This window comes from Furipterus horrens, unplaced genomic scaffold (genome assembly GCF_987537825.1).
Source record: "Furipterus horrens unplaced genomic scaffold, mFurHor1.1.pri manual_scaffold_7, whole genome shotgun sequence".
NCBI classification, from domain to species: domain Eukaryota; kingdom Metazoa; phylum Chordata; class Mammalia; order Chiroptera; family Furipteridae; genus Furipterus; species Furipterus horrens.
Window position 1 is genome coordinate 43,029,297 of NW_028327177.1, and position 20,836 is coordinate 43,050,132.

Sequence of the window (20,836 nt, forward strand, 5' to 3'; positions counted from 1 at the left end):
GTTTACCCTTTTTAAATAATTCAGCTATAAGCTGGGACAAAAATGTTGTAGCATGAGGTAATTGGGAGTCAGAAGTCTTGAAAAGTGAAAATTAAATATCCTAAGAATGTAAGGTTATTTTGTCATATCACTATCAAATTTTTAATTTAATGAGGTGATACTTAGAATTCTAAAAAAATGCTATTACTGGCTTAATTTTTCTTAAAACTATGATAGCATTTCACATGTTAGTAGCACTGTCTTCATAAGGATGATCAATTTTACAAAAATAGTTGACAGCCTGTCATTTTTCCAAGAATGTTTTTTATCCTTTAATATCCCAGTTGCTCTGTTTTGAAGCACATTAACATCATTGATTTTTTTCATTTGTTGTGATGTGCAACCTCTGTGTTTCATTTGCTAATAATGGCTTTTTGTGTGAATTTTAGTTATTTCTAATATCACTTGTAATCATCTTCCTAAAATATTTTTAAATAAGATTTTCAGTTTTACTTTATGGATGATTTGCATCGTGTAGACAGTTCTCTCAACATTTCACAATGAGGGAGAGACTGGTAAAGGACTGACATAAGTGAGTCTGCATGAGTGCTTGAGTTAAACCAGGGAATTAATTCTGTGATTGATTCATAGAGAATATTTTATAGTGTTATGGCCACTTTGTAACTTTAGAGGCTCTCATGATTACTTGAATAATAGGACTCCTTACTTCAATTTCCATTGAAAAAGAAAGGTAGTAAACAAGTATGATTTTTAATTTTAAATATTTTAAAGTAACTGTAACATCATATTCTATGAAATGGGTCTGGTGACTTAGATCAGGGATCCTCAAGCTCCAACAGCCACAGAGCCGAGGACAGGTACCCCAGGGCCTGATAGGAACTGGGCCGCACAGCAGGTGAGCTTGAATGTAATGCATGTAATACACTTGAATCATCCTGAAACCATCCCCCACTCCTGTTCCAGGGGAAAATTGTCTTCCATGCTATTGGTTCCTTGTGCCAAAAAGGTTGGGGACCGCTAACTTAGACTATATGTCTGTTGGCTTTGGTTCTTTTCTCCTGTGCCCTCCACTATTCCTTTTCCTATTAGTGCCCATTGGTAATGATTTTCCAGATTGATTACTTGGATTATTTCACTCTAAAATGCATCTTGGCAGTGCTGGTTTTCCTCATTTGTAAACCAAAAATGATACCTTTCCCTCACGGTGGTTGTGAGAACTAGCTAGTACTGCCTGTGCACAGCAGCTCCTGTTGGCGCTCATGTTTGCCTTGCCTTTGGTGGAATAATCACAATAATTCTGCTAAGGTGTTTCAGTCCGTCCCTAAATATTTGGAAGGACTGGGGCTGTGATTCCTCTTCTTACTTTTGTCAACAGGTTGTGAGACAGAAGAGTCCTTTATCCTTTGTAACTAATATATCTGTGAAATGGGCATACTGGCACCTTAGCTGTTGCACTGAGATAACTGAGGGGACAAGTAACAATAATTATAAATGTTGCATATGGGTAAAGCTGTAAAAATGCTTTGTGATTTAAAGGATACTGCTGCAATGTGAAAACACAAGATATGAAATGTCAGGATTAGAAGAGTTATGAAATAATTGTACTCTTTTAGTATGTGGTATAATCAAGAAATTTAATAACCAGCCTAATTATGAAAAACTTATTTATAAACTTGCTTTGTACTTGGACCACATTTTTCTATAGAAGCAATTTTATGGTCTTTAGAAGTTTTCTACTCCACTGCACAATCACTATTTCAGTTCCTAAAATCCAGTTCTGCAAGTCTCAGTGTTTCTATAGAAAAAGGTATTCATCATTCTCAAGACATTAGGAACATACTTAGTTTTACTTGTAAGTTTATTATTCATATTTTTTTTATTCCATTCAAATTAGCTTACATGGGAAAAAAACACCCAAAACAAACAAACACAAAAACCAACAAAGCATTGATTGCCTCACCTAATTGTAAAGCCCAGGGAGTAGCTGTGGGTTTTTTCCCCTTTGTTATGCTGGATCTAGGTGCACAAACATCTCTGGGCCCTGGGGATGCTGGCTGGCTTCCTTCTCTGGCAGCCTGTCCTACATTGAGTCAGATGTGCTCATATTCAGCGCTCAGCCTTACAGAGTGGGGTTTATACCCTGTATGCATTTCATCTGCACTAAATGCAGGTGGTTTATGGAGTTTTTCTCTCTCTTCTCACCTCATGTCTATTTCTGCCACTGGGCAAATGCAAGGAGTTGAATGGGATGGGCTTGTATGGGTATTTCAGAGTCTGAGCCATCCCAGGCCTTGGCCAGGAGTAAGTTAGACAGTTGAAGGAATATAAGAGAATATTGTCATGTAGTAAATACTACCATTTAATTATCAGGTAAATCAGGTTTATTTTGTTAAGCTCTTTCCATTTTTCCCTGGTTTTCTTGAATGATAAAGTTTTTGTTCTTAGGAAACCAAAGGGGTGAGTATTACATAGCAGACCCATCTTTTTTTGGGTAATCTGAAAAAGCCTTTAGTAACACTCTTCAGCCTCATGCCCTACCTCCTCCATTTGCCTAAGGATAAACCTCCTGACCCAGGTGTTTATTACCAGTTTGGTTATCATTTTTACATAGAAATCAATTTCTGCAAAAGCTTCATTTTTATAAGCCCTACAGAGCAGAAAGTAATCTGTTTTTCTTTTCTTTGTTCCCACTTTATACCTTATTTAATTTTCCTTTATGAATTACTTATCACTCTTTATTACCTATACATTATAGAGGTCTGTCTGTCATTTATTTCTCCCTTGCCTCAAATGTTACTTCTCTTGTATCCTAAGAGAACAGAGGCAGTCATATATGTAAAGTTTCTGTGTTATTTTTGATAATTATATAAAATACCAACATGTGTCATCTCTGTTTTCCATTTATTGATTCAGTCAGCAAATATTCTGAGTATCTGAAGCTGACCAGGCGCTGTGCTGGGCACGGGAGATGCAGGTGGTCAAGGTGGCTGTAGTCCCTGCAGTGCGATGCTATGAAATAAGCAAGGGGTTGAGGAAGAAAATAATGAAACAAGTTATTGCTAGTACTACCCCCTGTTCCCCTCTGCCTAGAATGTGCTTCCAGCACTGTGTGGTGGGCCCCCTTCTGCCTCTCTTGCAGGATCCAGCTGAGTCACTACATCTGCACGTGCGCTTTCTCTGGTCCTCTCTTAGGTGGGTGGACTGCGTGCCTTGCAGTTATCATGCCCGCCATTTGCTTCATTCCTGGACTTTGTTTTGCCACCAGACTGATTTATGTTCAGTCTCTATCATAGTAACTGATAATAATAGTCATCCACTGTATGTTTATTGAATGGTGAATATATAAGATTATATTAGAAAGATGAGAAGTGTGCTTTGTTTCAAAAAAGGAGAAACCCTGCATTTTCTTCAGTAATTGTTTTAACTACCTTGGAAGTCTCGTCTATAGCTGTACTCATGTTGCTGTGTAACGTGCACAGAGAGGGGGTAAATTTTTTTCTTTAGAAGAGATAAAGGAAAACATAAATTAGTGGAAAAAATTATATATTTACTGGGTTTAAATTATCTCATTTAATTCTTAAAACCCTTCTAAGAAGGCGGTACTATTTTATCTGCTTTCCATAGTTGTGGATACCAAAGCTGTAGAACTGGTAACGTGCTCAAGATGGGATTCAAGCGGAATTTAAAGGCAACCCTCTTGGTTCATGTGCCCGAGGTTCTACACGCCATCTTGTGCTGTAAGATGTTAAACGGGGTCTACCCCATTCCCATCATTGTTGAGTCCTTTCATTGGTCTTAAAAGCAGCTTGTTGGGAGCCTTTTTGAAGTGTTCAGTTCTTTTGAGATTTATCATCCTCCTTCTGAAATCTGTCCATCTTGAGTAATGTGAGGATGATTTGAATCTGGGATTCTTACTGTGTGTCATGGGGCAGCTCTTAGTTCCTGGCTGCTGTTGGGATACCTGCTAACATCTGTATTTGCTGATTATACAAGCCAGGAACAACAACAAGGATTAGCACGGTCAATTAGTATGCATCCCATTCTGGTTTATTGATTTCTTAGGATATTTCTCAAGTTCCATGGACCTGGTAGGGTTATTCTCGAGCTATATTGATTTAAACTGTTAGGCTACTTGCATCTAAAGCAGTAACAGTCCTGAACATTTCACCTTCACAAGTAACAGCAGCTGGAGTAACCTGTAGAGGTAACATTAAAATTTTCACTAATCTGTATACCACTGATTAGTAAACCAAAGATTGATAAATTTTAAAAATGTCTTAGCTTTTTATGGGCTTAAGTATATGAAATCATATCAAGCATATTACTATTTATAATTCCCAGATTTTGTTGAGGAAGTGTTTCCTATATTATCCTTAGGAGAAGTGAATCCTTCATTTTCACTGAGTGAAAGCCTCCAGGATCCCTGTCCAGCACCTTTCTGATTCCCTCACCCTCCTATCCTTGCTCAAGCCACCTGGGTCTTTGGCTCCCAGGACGCTCCCTGCTGAGGAATTTTGAACTTGCTGTTCCAAAGCCTTGCCTGGAGCACTCTTCCCCAGGGAATCTCAAACAGTGACCACATACCTGTTCAAATCTTATCAAGAATATTCAAATCCTATCAGCGTGTCCTCAGCAATTTAGTGCAAATAGCCCTGCCACCTCTCCCTAAGGGTCTGGCACTCCCTGTCTCACCCTTCCCTATACCACCTTCCCATCCCATATACTCTCAATATCTTGTGTTTCATGTTTTTCAATTGTTTCCTCTTGGTGGGAGGTAAGGGTTTTGTGTGTGCATTTTCTGTAGAATTAGTGCCTTGCCTTAGCAGGTGCTAAATATTTATTAAATGAATGAAAGAAACATGCAAAATTCTGTACTTTAAACTAGGTCATATATATGGGAAGAAAATACATTGATCCTTTCTCATGTGGTCAGGCGGAATTGGGTAGCAGTGAATGATCTAATATTGGGCCAGAGTCATAGTGTTAGGTAATCACACGATGCTATGAATGGTTGATTTAAAGTGCTCATTTCATTTATTGTTTATAACTTCTTCCTTTTTTAATTAAAATGGGAGGAAAATTTTAACTAAATCATCTTGGGGCCCTGACCAGTGAGGCTCAGTTGGTTGGGCATCATGCCGTAAAGTGAAAAGTCACTGGTTCAGTTCCTGCTCAGGGCACATGTTCTGGGTTGCAGGCTCGGTCCCTGGTTAGGGCACATGTGAGAGGCAACTGAGTGATGTTTTTCTCTAACACTGATGTTTCTCTCCCTCTTTTTCTCCCTCCCTTCCCATGTCTCTAAAAAATAAATAAATAAAATCTTTTAAAATCATGTAGGGGCTGTGTGGTTGACTCACAAAATTCGTTCAACTCTAGATAATTACTGCCAGGCAATTGTGGTTATTCTGTTCCTCCTACCAGTTTAGGGATGGAAGTGGGTTTTGGTTTTGACTATTAAAACTGAAAGGGAAGACTGCTGGAGGCTTCCAGGAAACATTTCCCCAAGTCTAAGAAAGATGGAGACTAGGAGGAAAGAAAGATGTCCTTTGCTTCTGAACATTGTCTTGTCTAAAAAGATGCAGCTAGTCTGAGCAAGCCATTCTGCCCCTCGCTTCTCAACTTGAATAATAAAGTTCCTTCTTGCTCAAGCCCATGTGAGCTGGTATTCTATTACATGCAGTCCCAGGAACATCAAAACTGATAATTCACTTGTAATTTTGAATATTTCAGTGCTCTGCCCTTGCCATGTGTACCTCATAATAAACCTAATTTGAAAAACTTTTCTTTGATTGTGAATTGACCTTATATAGTATTTATTTTTCTTTGTTTAACTTCTGCTTTTTGCCTAAAATCTTATATCAGACATCATGGATTTACCCTTATTCGTGGACTAAAATGGACTTGGGTGGCAAAAAAGTAAATAAATAAATTTGGAAGCACCAGGGTGAATTTTTCCTTATGGGTTGTCAAAGCAGTAAGAATTAGTCTAGAATGCATGCTTGTTAAAATTTAGGAAGTATGTAGGTTTAGGGAAGGAGATATGTTAATGTTATCCTCAGCTTTTTTGATGTCTACAATATTATTTTTTGTGCTGATTCCACCTCTGCAAAATAGCTGTGATCGGGTATCAGTCAATTTTTGATTCATCTGCCACTTTGGACAGAAAAGAAAACTGCTCTGTATTTTCTCTTGTTACATGCTTTCTTCCTCCTGTCATTTTTCACATTTCACAATTTCAATTTTAGAGGCAAATAACTCCTAGTTGATTTAGAAAAAGCCTACCTGAGGGGCATTTTATGACTGAATATTGATATACTAGTAGTTTTTAAACACTTTAACCAAAAACATATTTTTTTCTGATGAAACTTTTCTCAAAACCAATAAGGGGAATTTTAAGGCAATTCATATCTTTGTTGTGTGGTGGGAAAATTTTATTGCTTATTGAACTTTCGGAGCACAATTTGAAAACCTGCTACATATGAGCTTAGTGTAGAATCACCTGTGATTTTTCACTCAAACTGAGATACTTTTGAGGGTCAAATAATAATACCAGGACAATCAGCTGGGACTGTCCCCAGCAAACTAGGGTGGTGGTATATACTGGTGTGAACCTATTTGATAAACAGTAGTAGGGAGATCTATATGAATCCCTGTTCCTGCCTTTACAGTCCTAAGGCACTCTAGGGCAGCTAAGGAGCCAGGCCCTGCAGGGGATTTGTGTAGCCATTTCAGCAGCCACACCCCTGGGTGTGTTCAGCCCTTCAGCAAGTGTTTACTGAGCACCTGCTATGTGCCAAGTGTTTTCTGAGTCGCTGAGAGCAATGATAAATGACATGATTCTGAAGATTCTTAAGGTTTACCCTATTCATTCAGCAGAAATTGACAATGAATAGTTCCATACTTGTACTATTAACATTTGAGAGATGTAAGAATGATTATTTAAGTGGGAAACTGCATGGGAGCTATCAGCCCTGCATTTGGCATTTAAAATGTGCTGCTGTATTTTAATAGGCCTTCATTTCTATTCCCCCTCCCCCGAAATTAAACTTTAATTGGCATCTGTGGATATTTGTGTATATTCCCTGTGTAATCTATTTTATAGTTAGAAGTCAGTTTATTTTTAGGGATAAAACAACTATATGCATTGGCGTTTGCTTTACTGGCATTTGTTTTTTTCTGTTTGTTTGTTTTGTTTTATGTGAGTAATGTTGAAAACAAATACAGGAACTGAAATGAGGTGTGGTCCTGTATATCTCTATCTCAGAGTCTTTAGGATTTGGGAGAGAAAGTGGGACTGTATTTTGTGAATGAGAGAATAATGATGTAAAAAGGAAAGGGAATGATAAGAAAAAATACAAAGAATCCAAAAAGAAGAGTAAAAGACATTGGAATGAGAATTTATTATACTACAATAGTATATGTACATTAATAGTTTATAAGTGTGTTTAAGATTAGAAAAGTGCCTCTCAGTTCTATCTTGGCCTTTTCACTCCAGGCTATTGACAGACACCACATGTTACCTTTAGTAACAACTGTTGGTGCCTGATTTGCAATGGGGGAGTGAGTAGCCCAGGGTTTGATTCAGGGGACCCACAGACTCTTGAACCTAGCTAGGTTAGCCTAAATAGTTGCATTTGATGGAGTATATATTTTAATGTTCTACCTATAAAATATCAAAGAACTACTTCTGTGTAACATATTTTAGACTAGTATTGACTTTAAAATCAGCTTTCATGTTCATTTACCCTGAAGTTTTATTTTCCTTAAGACCTAAATAAAGAACTTTTTTATTTGTATCTTTTCGCTTCTATGGAATAATATGATTGATTGCTCATGTTACCTTTAGAAGATTATAAATAGTTATATATAATTTGTTCTCACTTTTAACTATAATTTTCACAAAGAATAAATAATACATAAATAAAAACTAGGGCGCTCACAAATAACAGTAGAAAGTTCAAGTATATTTTAGTTGTCTTTTTGCTGAAATCAAAGTTCAAGACTTAGAAATTCATTAGTCACTTATGAACACTAATAGCTTAAACTCATACTGCCCTGCTTTGGGCAAGTTCAGACATGAGTTTCTTTATATTTTAGAGATTTGTGAACATTTAAACAATTTTTTTTCTTAATGAAAGGTTAACTTAAAGAGATGTTAAAGGCCCATGTGGAGTTAAAGAGCCAAATATTTTCCTACTTCAGTGTTTAAACTTAACAATGTTTTCATGTAGTATAAAGTCTTGTAAACTGTGAATTAGTTGCACTATTGATGAAGTGTTTAAAAATACTATTTGTCCTGGTTTAACATATAAAAAAAGAGAAAAATATGTAAGTTAACTTTGTGAATAAAAATGCAGGCCTTAAAGAAAGATCTGCTTCAAAGCCAACAGTCGGACCCGAAGAGGCTGAGACATACCCTTGGCTGAGGGAACAGGTTCCTGAGGGGCCAGGTAAGCTTTTCTGTAATTCTGACTGGGTGCATCAGCCTGCCAGGTATTCCAGTTGACAGTTTCTGGAATCATGTTTTACCCATAATTTGTTGTACAGTGTTCACAGAACTGTGGAATGCTTTTTCTTCTCTTCTGAAATTTTATGGCAAACTTAATTTTTTTTCTAGTAAAAATTTACATAGGATGATTTTAATTTCTGAGATCAAGAATCGAAGCCACAGGTGTGGCTCAAGTTGGTTGGAGAGTCGTCCTGTAAATGTAAAGGTCATGAGTTCAATTCCTAGTCAGGGCACATCCTAGGTTGTAGGTTTGGTCGTTGGTCAGGGTGTGTATGAGAGGCAACCAATTGATGTTTCTCATTCTCTTCCCTTTCCCTCCCTCCCCCTCTTTAAAATCAATAAGCATGTCCTCAGGTGAGGATCAAAAAAAAAAAAAAAAAAAAACAATTGAAGGGACAGATAGATGATTACTCACTGCCTAAGATCACATAGGAATGTCATGAACTAAATGCTACACGTCTTGATTCTAATCCAGGATTATTGTACCTTATCACCTTGAAAGTAAAGGTAGACAGATTGAATACTAGGTTGTCATCATTTCTCACATTATTTAATAGAGTAGGTCTATTGAGTTCCCATGAGAGTCTCCTTTCTACATCAAAAGGCTTCCCTGACCTCAATGTATCTGTGAAGCCTGTTTTACATACTCATGAATTAATTCCTAGATCAATTCAAGTATCTTCTTAGTCACACAAGGGCCTTTGACCCATGAAATAAAAACTCGGAAAAAAAAAAAAAAAAAAGAAAACTCGAGAAATCTTTTAACAAGTTGATAAATGAATTTTAATACGTTGCTATTATTTCCTATTTGTTCTGAGAATATTTATTACAAAGTGCTATATAAGATCTGCACATTTTTTCATTTACTCAGTTCTCAAATATCAGTATTTGGTTTTATTTTGCCATCTAGTGAAAGTTTTAGGTATTGACACCACATTTACTAGCAACTTAATCCTGGATCCAATTGGCATTTCAGCTGATTTTATCACTTTGATGAATAATACTTAATTTTCCTTCCTTCTTTTTAAGATCAGTGTGTTGTTTTGATTTTTAAATTTGTTCAAATCATAATCAAAGGAAAATTTACTCTCTTCCTTCCATTCTTGTAGAATTGCTATAAGCATACTAAGACTTAATTTAAATGTGTTTGGATTTAGCATCTTAGATTTTACTTTGCACTAAATAAGTTTATAATTAATTATTTTTTCAAGGCTAGTACCCACTCTTTTTAATTATTTTGCTAATATTGGTCTGTGCATATAACTTGTTCTCCTAAATATGTGAGTTTATTATCACCTCATATCCTTTTCAACTTCTTAGCAATATTTGGTTTAGTTTAAATGTTCCCCTCATACCCTTTCTCTTCTCTGACTTAGTTTGTACCTCTTCTCTACCACCTATTCCATAAACATAGGTACATAGCTCTCATTAAAATACAATAAATAAGCCCTCTCTTGATCCCTGCAGTCTTTTCTCTCTGCTCTCCAGCCCCTCTCCTTGCTGTTCTAGCCAGACTTTTGAAAGAAGAATCTAGAGTTGCTTTTTGCCTTGGTTTCCAATCAGTCTTTCACTTACCTCAGTCTGGCCTCTGCCTCTGCCAGTCCTCCCCAGAGGAAAGGAGGAGCGTCACGGAATCAGTGACAGATGAAACAGCAGGTGCACCCCCAAGTTCAAATGGTACTGCAGCAGAGGAGTCTGGAGAGGCATGTGAGGGCTGGATGGTGGAGGGCTTATACTCTGTTCTGGAGAGCTGAGATCTTCATCACTTCAGGCAAAGGAAGCCATTACAAAGTTAAGCAAAGGAGCCAAATACCAACCTCCACTTCTTACTCACATGATGTCCTCTGTGGAAGGTTGTAAACTGGGGGTCCATGTAAGAGATTGCCTACTTTACCAACTGAGAGGAGACCTTGAGAAATGATATGTCAAAGATAATGTCGACAAAAAGCACTTTGTGAAATTCCTAAGCACATTCAAGATTACTTTTTGTTGAAATTTGTAGAACAAGGCAATGGGATACTGGTATCAAATCTATTGAGAAAGACAGTTTCCACTTGTATAGTACCTTTGTATAAAAATTAAGAAAAAGCCAACTGACCTGGAGTCTGCACGATCCTTCTCCATGTGGGAAGGCCACCCACCCCTCCACACACCCACTCTTATTAGGGATTTCTGGACCCAAGGATAGGTAGGACGATGACCATGTCCAGCTTAAAGCAGCTAGAGGAGCACAAGACCTTCACCCATTGTCCTTTATAAGATAATAAAGGGTCCTAAGTCTGAGAGGGAGGGATTTTTATTTTTTATTGTTAAAATAATTATTTATTAAAAAAGAAGAAGAAGAAGAAGAAGAATATAGGAAAGGGTGAAGCCGGAGAGCTTGTATGTACGACCCATGGGCATGGACCGGGGGTGGGGGGGATTCCTGGGGGAAGGGTGGTGCTGGGCAAAGGGGAGCAAAGGGGAAAAGATTGGAACTATTGTAACAATATAATCAATAAAATATACTTTAAAAAAAACTTAAGAAAAAATTTTAAGCCCTTCAGGTACTGGATTAGCAGGAAGAAATGTCCTACAAAAGACAAGTCTCTGACCACGTAGCTTCTGTGTCTGTACAGAGTTAATTTATGATGACTCTCTTAATAAACAGATATCCTTCCTAAAAAATTGAATTAAAATAAAATAAAATAAATAAAACTGGGGATCCAGTTAGGAAGTTGTCACAGGCATTGTGAGAGACGAGGAGAGAACAGAAATTGGCAGGGTCTTCTGTGATTATAAGGGAGACTCTATGTAAAAATGGCTCATGAAATACAAACTCTATAAAAATAGAAGGCACTTTTTGTGCTTCAGAAGAGGTTTTGTAGTAAGACTAGGGAAATAGTGTTAAAACTTTTTCCTATAGTAAGTTCCAATACACTTACTCTGTCTTTGTCATTGAAGATTAGCTGCTGTCATTGACGCTGCTTCTATTTACTGAACATGGATGACGTCTGTTAGAAAATTTATAATAGTGTCCATGTAATTATAGCCTTTGGTTTGTTGTGTGATGTTGCAATAAACTTGATAATCCGATAAGCACCACAGTCATGTTGGAATGTCATTACTAATGTTCACTTTTGTAGTTAACGTCTTCTTGAATGTATGAATCTGACTGTCACATCAGATAGGGTTCTCCAAAGCTGAAAGGATTGTCACTTACACTGTAAGGTCTTCTACTCACAATTCCTGGCAACTTCTGGGAGTGGTCAGCCAACTGGGACCATTGCAGCCCTCAAACCAACTGGGGGCCCTTTCTCCTGACTGTCAGGGGAAACGTGTACATTAATGTATATTGCATTGACTGTATACATTAATGTATACTGACCTTGTCTTACACAATTTTATCTTTATTTCCCAGTACTTTTCTTTCTGAAAGCTTTGCCCTTCCCATTTTCTTTATCCCATCATTAGTGTGAATTTTGTTAATTAGAAACTGAAATAATTTTGCTCCAAATAAGGTTATTTTCTTAAAGGAAAACCTGAACCCCAATTAGATTTCCTGTTTTAAAATCTTATGAAGTCTTTGCAATTTTATATTTGCTGTCAACATAAAATCAATTTTAAATACCAACATAGGGAAATATTTGCCAACATAGGGGAAAAAGTGGTCAACCGATACAAAAGTATGCATAGTTAATTAGCCAGATATATTTATTTGAATGTATATACAGGGATCCCACATTTCGGGTTCTATATTAATATCTAGATTTTTCCTATTTAGTTATATTTTGTAATTATTTTAGGACCTCAGCATATCGAAGATGAAATACAAGATGAAATTCATTCTACTCTCCATGAAATGGTATACACAGAACATGGTATGAATTAAAATCTGTTTTTTTCATGCATTACTAAAATAATTAAATGACTTGGACATTATTTTAAAATTTAAATAATGAGTGTTTTTGCTTTTTTTTTTAAGTTATTGAAAGACAAATATTTTTGAAGTACCACTAAACTTGTTTTACTCCGCCTTACTGTTAAGGAATCTTTTGCATACATCTCATAAGGAAATGGTAGGACTACATGAGAATAAACCAGTTGAGACCAATGATACATCAAGAACAGGGAGGAGGAAAATAGGACCTGACCAACAAGCTGTAATGGGCTAGTGGGTGCTATCACGGGCCCTTACATTTTACGGCCTGCTTGGGCGGTTGCCACAGCACAACAGGGCAACTTGGAATTATGTAGGTCATATTACCAGAACGGATATAAATATAATCTACTTAGAGAACAGAAAAACATTTTCCCAGCGCTTCCATCTAAAAAATTTCTAATGTGAACTTCATACAAAGAATATGAAATGATACTCTAGAAAGCAATGTTTTGGTGTTTTAAAAGACTGTTTCTTGGAGCATCCTCTGATAAAAGCAGAGTATATAACATAACCCAAAATGTAACTCACAAAGAGATATTGAAGGGGGCAGAACACGTAGTATCCTAAAAGAAAAAAATTGTGTTTCTTAAAAACAAACAGTTCTCATTTAAATTGGGCTTTAGCAGGCCTATTAAACTGCCCTTTTGAGTCTTAGATGTCTGGGGGTTAAGGGTAAATCATCCCATCTGTGCTGACCTGGGAAACAAGCCTTTGCTGAGATGTAGGGCTTGGCCATTGGCTGCGAGGGTTCCAGGAGCCCGTGTCCTTTTGTTACTGGTTTCGTCTCAGCCAGGAAAGGCCACCTGCACATGCACATGCATTTACCTGTGTGAGCAAGCACAGGCTTCCCTTTTCTGCATTTTTTTTTAGACCAGGATAATGCAGTCAAAATGAGTGATTTTGATAACGATGAGGTAAGAGCTATAATGCTGAGACACAGAATGCCATGTGGGGCTTGTTCCTCAGCTGCCTGAGGAAGTGACGTTTTGATTTGGGAGCTGAAAGTGGTGTAGTGCTTTGCCAGGCACATGTTGTCAGCAGGTGTTTTAAGCAGAGGGTAGTTTAGGATGGCCAGCACGTGGGGGACGTAGGTGGAGAGCAATGAGAGAAAGGGTATTTTTACTTGGTTCTCGGTTGTCGGAACCATCGGAGGGTGTTGAGTGTTGTGCACTCTGTCTACAGCATGAAGAATGGGAGGAAGGGACAGCAGAGAGGGCATTGTATTGGTGACCCTGAGGCAGGGAGGGAGCAAGTGGAAAGGCCTGGTTGACATTTAGGTGGACAGGTGTAGGAATTCAGATGGAAGGGGGAGAAATCAAGTCTAGCCCTTGTGTTTCTTGACACATGCCTTTGTCTTAGATCTGTTCTCGTCATTATCAAGACTTTCTCCTTAGAAAATCACATAGGCCAAGGCTTGAAGTGTTACTTATATCACTTCTGAATATCCATCTGCAGCCCTGATCTCTCATCTCAGCTTCTGGTTTATCTAGATGCGTACTCATGTCCATTTGCATGTTTTATGAGTATCTTAGATTTAAATTGCACCTAAAGCTGAATTCCTGATTATTCTGCACCTCACAGTTCTTCCCCTGCTTCCCCCTTATATATATATATATATTTGCTCTGATTTCAGTCTCTTATATTTTAGTCTACATATCCATTTAATTTCTCTCCCTTTCTCCCCTTACATGTAATCCATGGACAGGTCTTGTCAACTTTGCCTCCAACATGTGTCTGGACTCTGCAGCATGTTAGCTGTCACTACTGCCTCTTGCTATGACCACCTCAGTGGTATCCAGTTGGGTCCTTGTTTCCATTCTTGCTCCTCTGCTCCCTGTGTTTGATGTGACCTGGCCCACTGTGCCTTACCAGTCACTTTCTCTAGGCCAGTTGGCCTTCTCTTCCTTGTCATCGCAAGCCTATCCCTGCCTTGAGGCCTTTGCATTTGTTATAGCTTGTGCTGGTTTGTGTGTGTGTGTGTGTGTGTGTGTGTGTGTGAGAGAAAGAGAGAGAGAGAGAGAGAGAGAGAGAGAGAGAGAGACCTTTCCAGTCTTCTCATCTTAGCAGACCAGATGTGACCTCCAGACCACTGTCTCTAAAGTAGACCCTCTTCCCCATCACTTTGTGTCTCTTTGTTGGGGTCAAGTCCTGCAGGTACCATTTATTAGCTGTGTGACCTTAAAACTCTTTCAAGTTCCTTATCCTTCAAAGTGGGATAATAGAACCTATCCCATAGGGTTGGTTCTGTGGCTACAGAGGGCTTGGCAATGCCTTGAGTCTAGTGAGCCCTGAGGATGCTGCTTTTTTGCACTAGACTGTCACTGCCAGAGCAGTGGAAACTCACAGATTGTGTACGAGGTTTGACTGAGAGGTAAATCCTGCTCACATAAAAATCCTGTAATTGTACTGGATAAAATGAGAGGAAGGGAAAGGAATATGGTAATAAGGTAAAAAGTCATAAAACTAGTGACAGGAATGAGAATCGGTAATTGGTTTCCTGAGTAACAAAAAATCTGAAATGAGGAGAAACAGTATAGCCGGCTATGATGAGAAGACAGAAAATATATAAATAACGTTGACATGGATGAGCCTACATAATTCAGTAACACCTGAGAGCATCAGCATGTTCATTAGAAGTAAAGTAACGGAGAACATGCACTCTCAGGGGAGAGTACTGTAGAACTAGAAACAGTAATTATTACTGTAATGAGGATGATGTTCAAAGTTATAATAGTACAACAACAAAAATAACAATAACACCTAAATACTTATGAGCCAGCCATTTTCCTAAGTGCTTTAATCCTTACAATAATGCTATGAGTAGGTACTCTTATTTCCTTTCTATGAAAGAGAAATTTTTAGTCACAGAGGAGTTAAGTAACTTGCTCAGGGTCACACAGCTGGTGTGGAAGAACCCAAATCTGGGACCATACATTCCAGACCCCACACTTTTAACTATTATACTGCACTGCACAGGAAGTCTAGTTTACTTGAGTTCTTCAGTGAGAGTGTTACATATAGGACATTCTGCTTGAAGCCATGTCAAATTACTATGGGGAGAGTTTTTTTATACTACAGTGACAAGCTATACCATGTTGCATTGAAGTAAGATAGCATTTCCAACATTTACACAAAAGAACAATTCAGCATATCATGAAAGCCTTAGAAACGAATGTGGGCATCTTTGCAAAACTTAAAGACTATAACATAGGAACCTTTAGAAACAAAGTATAATCCAGGTGACCCAATACAGATGATCTAGCCCACCTTTGGGTCTGCTGCATGGGCAACAGCAGACCCTCCATATCACCCTGCCCAGGCTCTGTAGCTTCAGCTTCACTGGAGAGGACACTCGAGCGTCATCACAAGATGTCGATTCAACACGGGAGGAGACAGATACCGTGTCACTCCCGAGTTGGACTGCACAGCCATTCTCGGTGGTGCAGATAGACTCTTAAGAAGCTACACCATCGTCTCTTGAGACGAACGGCTGCCGACGACGACGAGCCCACAGGCTTCGATAGGTGGCTGCCCATTGCAATAGAATGTTAATATAGATTATTTAAGATTGTCACATGGAACGTTATGTGAATTCTCAATGAAAGGTCATGGAGTAACCTTTTCTTTTATCTAGTTGAAGAGGGAAATCTATTAATATTTATGAATTCATTTATTTATTCATTAAATGTTTATTGAGCACTTTTTATTGTAGGCATATCTCTGGGTGCTGGGCATACATTGTGAACAAAATATATGAGGTTCTTCACCTTACTGAGTTCATGTTCTACCGAGAGAAGACCTACTCCCCCTGGCAGGTGGACCAGCACTTGGCCAGAGCAAGAACAGAGCCTCAGAGTGGGTACCAGCATGTGCAGGGCCCACAGAGGTGCAGGGAATGCCTGCAGCAAGAATCAGTGTGTGCCCTCCAGAAGGGGCTTCTGCGTCTTTCGGCTGCTATTGGGCCCCTGCTATACACTTGCGTTTCTTTGTTCATTGTCATTTTCAAGGAGAAGACTTACAACAAGAGAAGGATGGACCAGCAAGAGAACAGCAACCAGAAGATGACGATTTCCTTATAGGAAGAGATACAGATGATAGATTTGAGTCCCTGGAAACTGGAACATTTCAGGAAGGTAGAATATTTTTTTGTTCATTTTCATTAAAAGATTTTAAGCCACAAGTTTGTACTCTTGATTGGTTTAATGTTATGTTATTTAAAATACATGTATATAAGTGATATAATTTTATATTTAAAATGAATACTAAGGAAGCATTCTTTTTAAGTGCGTGCTTCATTCTTAAAGAGTCATAAAAGAAAACGAGCCTGTGCTGCAGCTGGGGTAGAGGTTGATGGCACCACCACAAATTAACTACCTTACACATACGCCCCACCCTCCAATAATCATCAGTCTGTAGTGGAGTTGTCCTTGGACCCGGGCAACAACTCAGCACCACAAGCCACACAAGATCTAGACCAGAGGTCCCTGGCAGGGTTCCAGGCTTAACTAAGCCTAAACCAAGTTCAGAGGTAGACAGAGCTATGAGAAACAGACAGTAGATCAACCCACATCACCCATAAAGGTAAAAAGGTCCAGAGCCATAGGATCATGGATCCAGAGAGGGCACTTCTTATGAACAAGTCCAGTAAGCTGGCCCATAGCACTACAAATAGTTTCCAATCCTGGGCACAATGAAGATCACCTACAGAGCTTTTAAAAGAATATGTGTGACCCACCCTAGACAAAGTGAATCTGGAATGTTTAGGGAGTGGGACCCAAAAATGGGTAACTGTAAAAGCGTTGCAGGTGATATTACAGTGCAGCGAGCCTTGAGCAGAACTATGGTGAGGCTGTTTATTTTCATGTGTCTCAACTTACATCTTACCCAGCTGTGTCTGAAGAGGTAAAGGTTAGAATACGGTGCTCACAGCCAGTGGGGGTCAGGTGGAACCCACAGGATCATCCATGCTAAAAACTGCATGAAGTGACTTCCGGCCAAAGTGGAGGTGTAGGTAGACATGCAGCATCTCCCTCCACAACTAAGAAGGAATGCAACTATTTCCAAACTGGAGATAACCAGAAGTTCCAGAAAATCGAGCTGCATGGAAGTCCAACGAACAAAGATATAAAGAAGAAATACTCATCCAGACAGGTAAAAGGAGTGGAGCCAGGGCAGAGAGGACATGGTGTAGCAGTGGCAGCAAGAGTGGCAGTGGCAGAAAATGCAGTCACAGATTTTAAAAAGTTGGGAAGGGAACCTGAGGAATGATTCCAGCCCCAGACCATACCATGCAGCTCACGGTTCCAGCTCCAGGGAAATTAAAGCCTCATTGCTTCTGACTATGTAAACCAGTGGGTATTGGAGCAGAGGAAGAAACTGCCAGTCTCTCAGCAGAGTCTGCTTGTTTAAAGCACCCCCATGGTCTGCAGACCCACCCACTCTGGGAACAACAGCCAGGGCAACAGCTAGAAGGTAGCCAGTCCCATACAGGAAGTGAGAGAAATGCCTGTAAAGGGGGTGAGTGCTAAGCAAGTGGCATTATTTCCCTCAGACCCCTCCCCCATATACAGTGCCACAACGTGGTAAAATGGGTCCCTCTGTACTGATGAATACCTAAGGCTCCACCCCTTGCAACATAACAGGTGTGACTGCTCTACCTAAGGCAAAGAAGCAAACAAACACAGAAGCATGTCAAGATGAGGAGACAGAGAAGTATGGCTCAAAAGAGGAAACAAATCAAGGTTCCAGTGGGAGAACTAAGCGACAAGGAAATAGCCAACCTAACATGCAGAATTCAAAACACTGGTGATAAAGATGATCACAGACTTGACAGATATGCTTGAGTATGGCAACTGCATAAAGGAAGAAGTGAAGGCTATGCTAAGTGAAACAAAGGAAAATCCACATGAAACCAATGGTGAAGGGGAGGAAACTTGGATTCAAATCAATGATTTGGAACATAAGAACTAAACAGTCAATCAATGCAGAATGAAGAAATAAGTAAAAACAATGAGGAGAGGCTTAGGAACCTCTGGGACAACTTTAAACATGCCAACATCTGAATTATAGGGGTGCCAGAAGGGGAAGAGCAAGAACAAGAAATGGAAAACTTACATGAAAAAATAATGAAGGAAAACCTCCCTAATTTGGTGAAGGAAATAGACATTCAAACCAGGAATCACAGAGTCCCAAACAAGCTAGACCCAAAGAGGACCACACCAAGACACATCATAATTAAAATGCCAGAGGTTAAAGATAAAGAGAGAATCTTAAAACCAGCAAAAGAAAAGCAGAGAGTTACCTACAAAGAGATGCCTATAAGACTATCAGCTGATTTCTCAAAAGAAACTTTACAGGCAGGAAGGGACTGGAAAAAAGTATTCAAAGTGATGAAAAGCAAAAACCTACAACCAAGATTACTTTATCCAGCAAAGCTAGCATTTAGAATGGAAGAGCAGGTAGAGTGCTTCCCAGACAAGGTAAAGCTAAAGGAGTTCATCATCACCAAGCCCTTATTATATGAAATGCTAAAGGGACTTATTTAAGAAAAAGAGGATCAAAAGTATGAACATTAAAATAACAACAAACTCACAACTATCAACAACAGAACCTTAAAATAAAATAAAAACTAAGCAAACAACAAGAATAGGAACAGAATCATAGGTATGGGGATCATTTGGAGGGTTATCAGCTGGGAAGTGGAAAGGGGAGAAATGGGGAAATGGTGCAGGGATTAAGAAGCATAATTGGAAAGTGCAAAATAGGGGGAAGTTAAGAATAATATAGGAAAGGTTTAAGCTAAAGAACTTATATGCACAGCCCATGCACATGAACTAAGGAGGGGGGACTGCTGCAGGGAAGGGGGTACTGGCAGAGGGGAGCAAAGGAGAAAGAAATTGGGATAACTGTAACAGCATAATCAATAAAATATACTAAAAACAAAAACAAAAGCACAGAGAGGTAGCCTCTGCAGGGTACAGAGTGTAAATGGCTCCAGGTAAAGTACATTTACTTCTCACAGTATTTAATATATTGGGAAACAGTGTTAGAAGCCAGCAGCTCCTAATTTGTAAATGAGTGTGTTTCCAAAATCTTATATTTGTGTCTGTTCTTGGGAGCAGGAAATGTACTTTTTTATAAAAATAATGTTATAAGTGGTGTAAACTCAAAGTGCTCTTGAGCATGTGTATGATTTCTGCTGCATTGTACATTGAAAATAGGCATTTATAGGCTAACGCTACAACTTTATACCATTAGATGTCATGTATGTCACGTTCTATGGGGAAAATGTTTCTAATTTCTAGGTAGGGATGCTGATAAAACGGTTTTTACATTTCCCTGGTATCTCTTGCTCCCTCCTGTGTTCAGTCAAGGTTGTTCAGGAAGATTAAGAGTTGCTCATAATTTTTGGATTTTAGATGCTGCTTATACAATAGAATTCAGTTAAAACACTCAACTAATCTGAAACATAAGGAATTTCATATTTTTTGAGGTTAAGAATTATAGATTGGGGCTAGGAAGAAGCACTTGTTAAAAGTTAATAAATTAAAGAAACCTTATGTTATGAACTAATCTTTAACTGGGACATAGATTCCATTTGAACTTAAAAGCTACGTATTGAAAGTCTTCAGAAATTAAAACTATTTACCTTTCATACGGCTGTTGAATTAACAAGGGTCACACAAGGGGTGAGGATCCTGGGGGGAACAGCACTTTACTATCAGGGGCATATGGGTTAAGTTATCAACACTTGCCTTTCCTGTCCCCAAACTTACAGTCTCTTCAGCTCTTCCTTTGTTTTCCCATCTGTAGACAGGACAGTTTTGTCCTAGAAAATAAAAGGCCACAGTGGAATCTGAAGTAGATTAGAAATAAGCCCCTTTTGTCACTATTACTCTGCCTAAATCATCCTCTCACCCATGTTATGGTGTTTGTCAACCTTGAGGGTTTGTTGAGTGGATCAAAGAAGAGAAAATGGGTGAATCATTTCTGAATGTAGTTCTAGTGACATTTAATATAGTCATGTTTAATTTTAATAGTTGTTTACTTTCAAAATAAAATCAATGGTAATAGAGTCAGAATATTCCTATATGGTATATACACATGCCACTTTATGAAATAGTAGTATTGATTTAATGTTATTTTTTTCCTAGAAACTACAGACAGTTACCATATAGAAGAGACAGGTGAGATTTTAATTTAATATTCTTTTTTAATTAGAATGAGTCTTACTATAAAAAAGCATTGAGAGTGAAAACATTGTCTATGATCATTTATTAATAATAAATTATATTTAATGTATCAAATATATAATGTATACTTAATGATTTTGTATTTTATATACTATATCATAATTATGTATACATATGCATCTATATATCTTTATATAGTCTTTTTTTTTTTTT

The 20,836-nt window shown here is 38.4% G+C and overlaps 1 protein-coding gene across 7 annotated transcripts in view; it reads left to right on the plus strand.

Annotated features, from left to right (window-relative positions):
- Positions 1-20,836, plus strand: part of ASPH (aspartate beta-hydroxylase) — a 217,355-nt gene that overhangs the window by 50,660 nt on the left and 145,859 nt on the right. For 5 of the 7 annotated variants that reach the window (XM_090283644.1, XM_090283642.1, XM_090283653.1 and 2 more), the window contains 4 exons: positions 8,358-8,450; positions 12,295-12,369; positions 16,439-16,564; positions 20,585-20,617. In XM_090283644.1, coding sequence (XP_090139770.1) covers positions 8,358-8,450; positions 12,295-12,369; positions 16,439-16,564; positions 20,585-20,617 — 327 coding nt within the window. The remainder of the gene's footprint in view (positions 1-8,357; positions 8,451-12,294; positions 12,370-16,438; positions 16,565-20,584; positions 20,618-20,836) is intronic. The other 2 variants (XM_090283646.1, XM_090283647.1) reach the window with 1 other exon arrangement.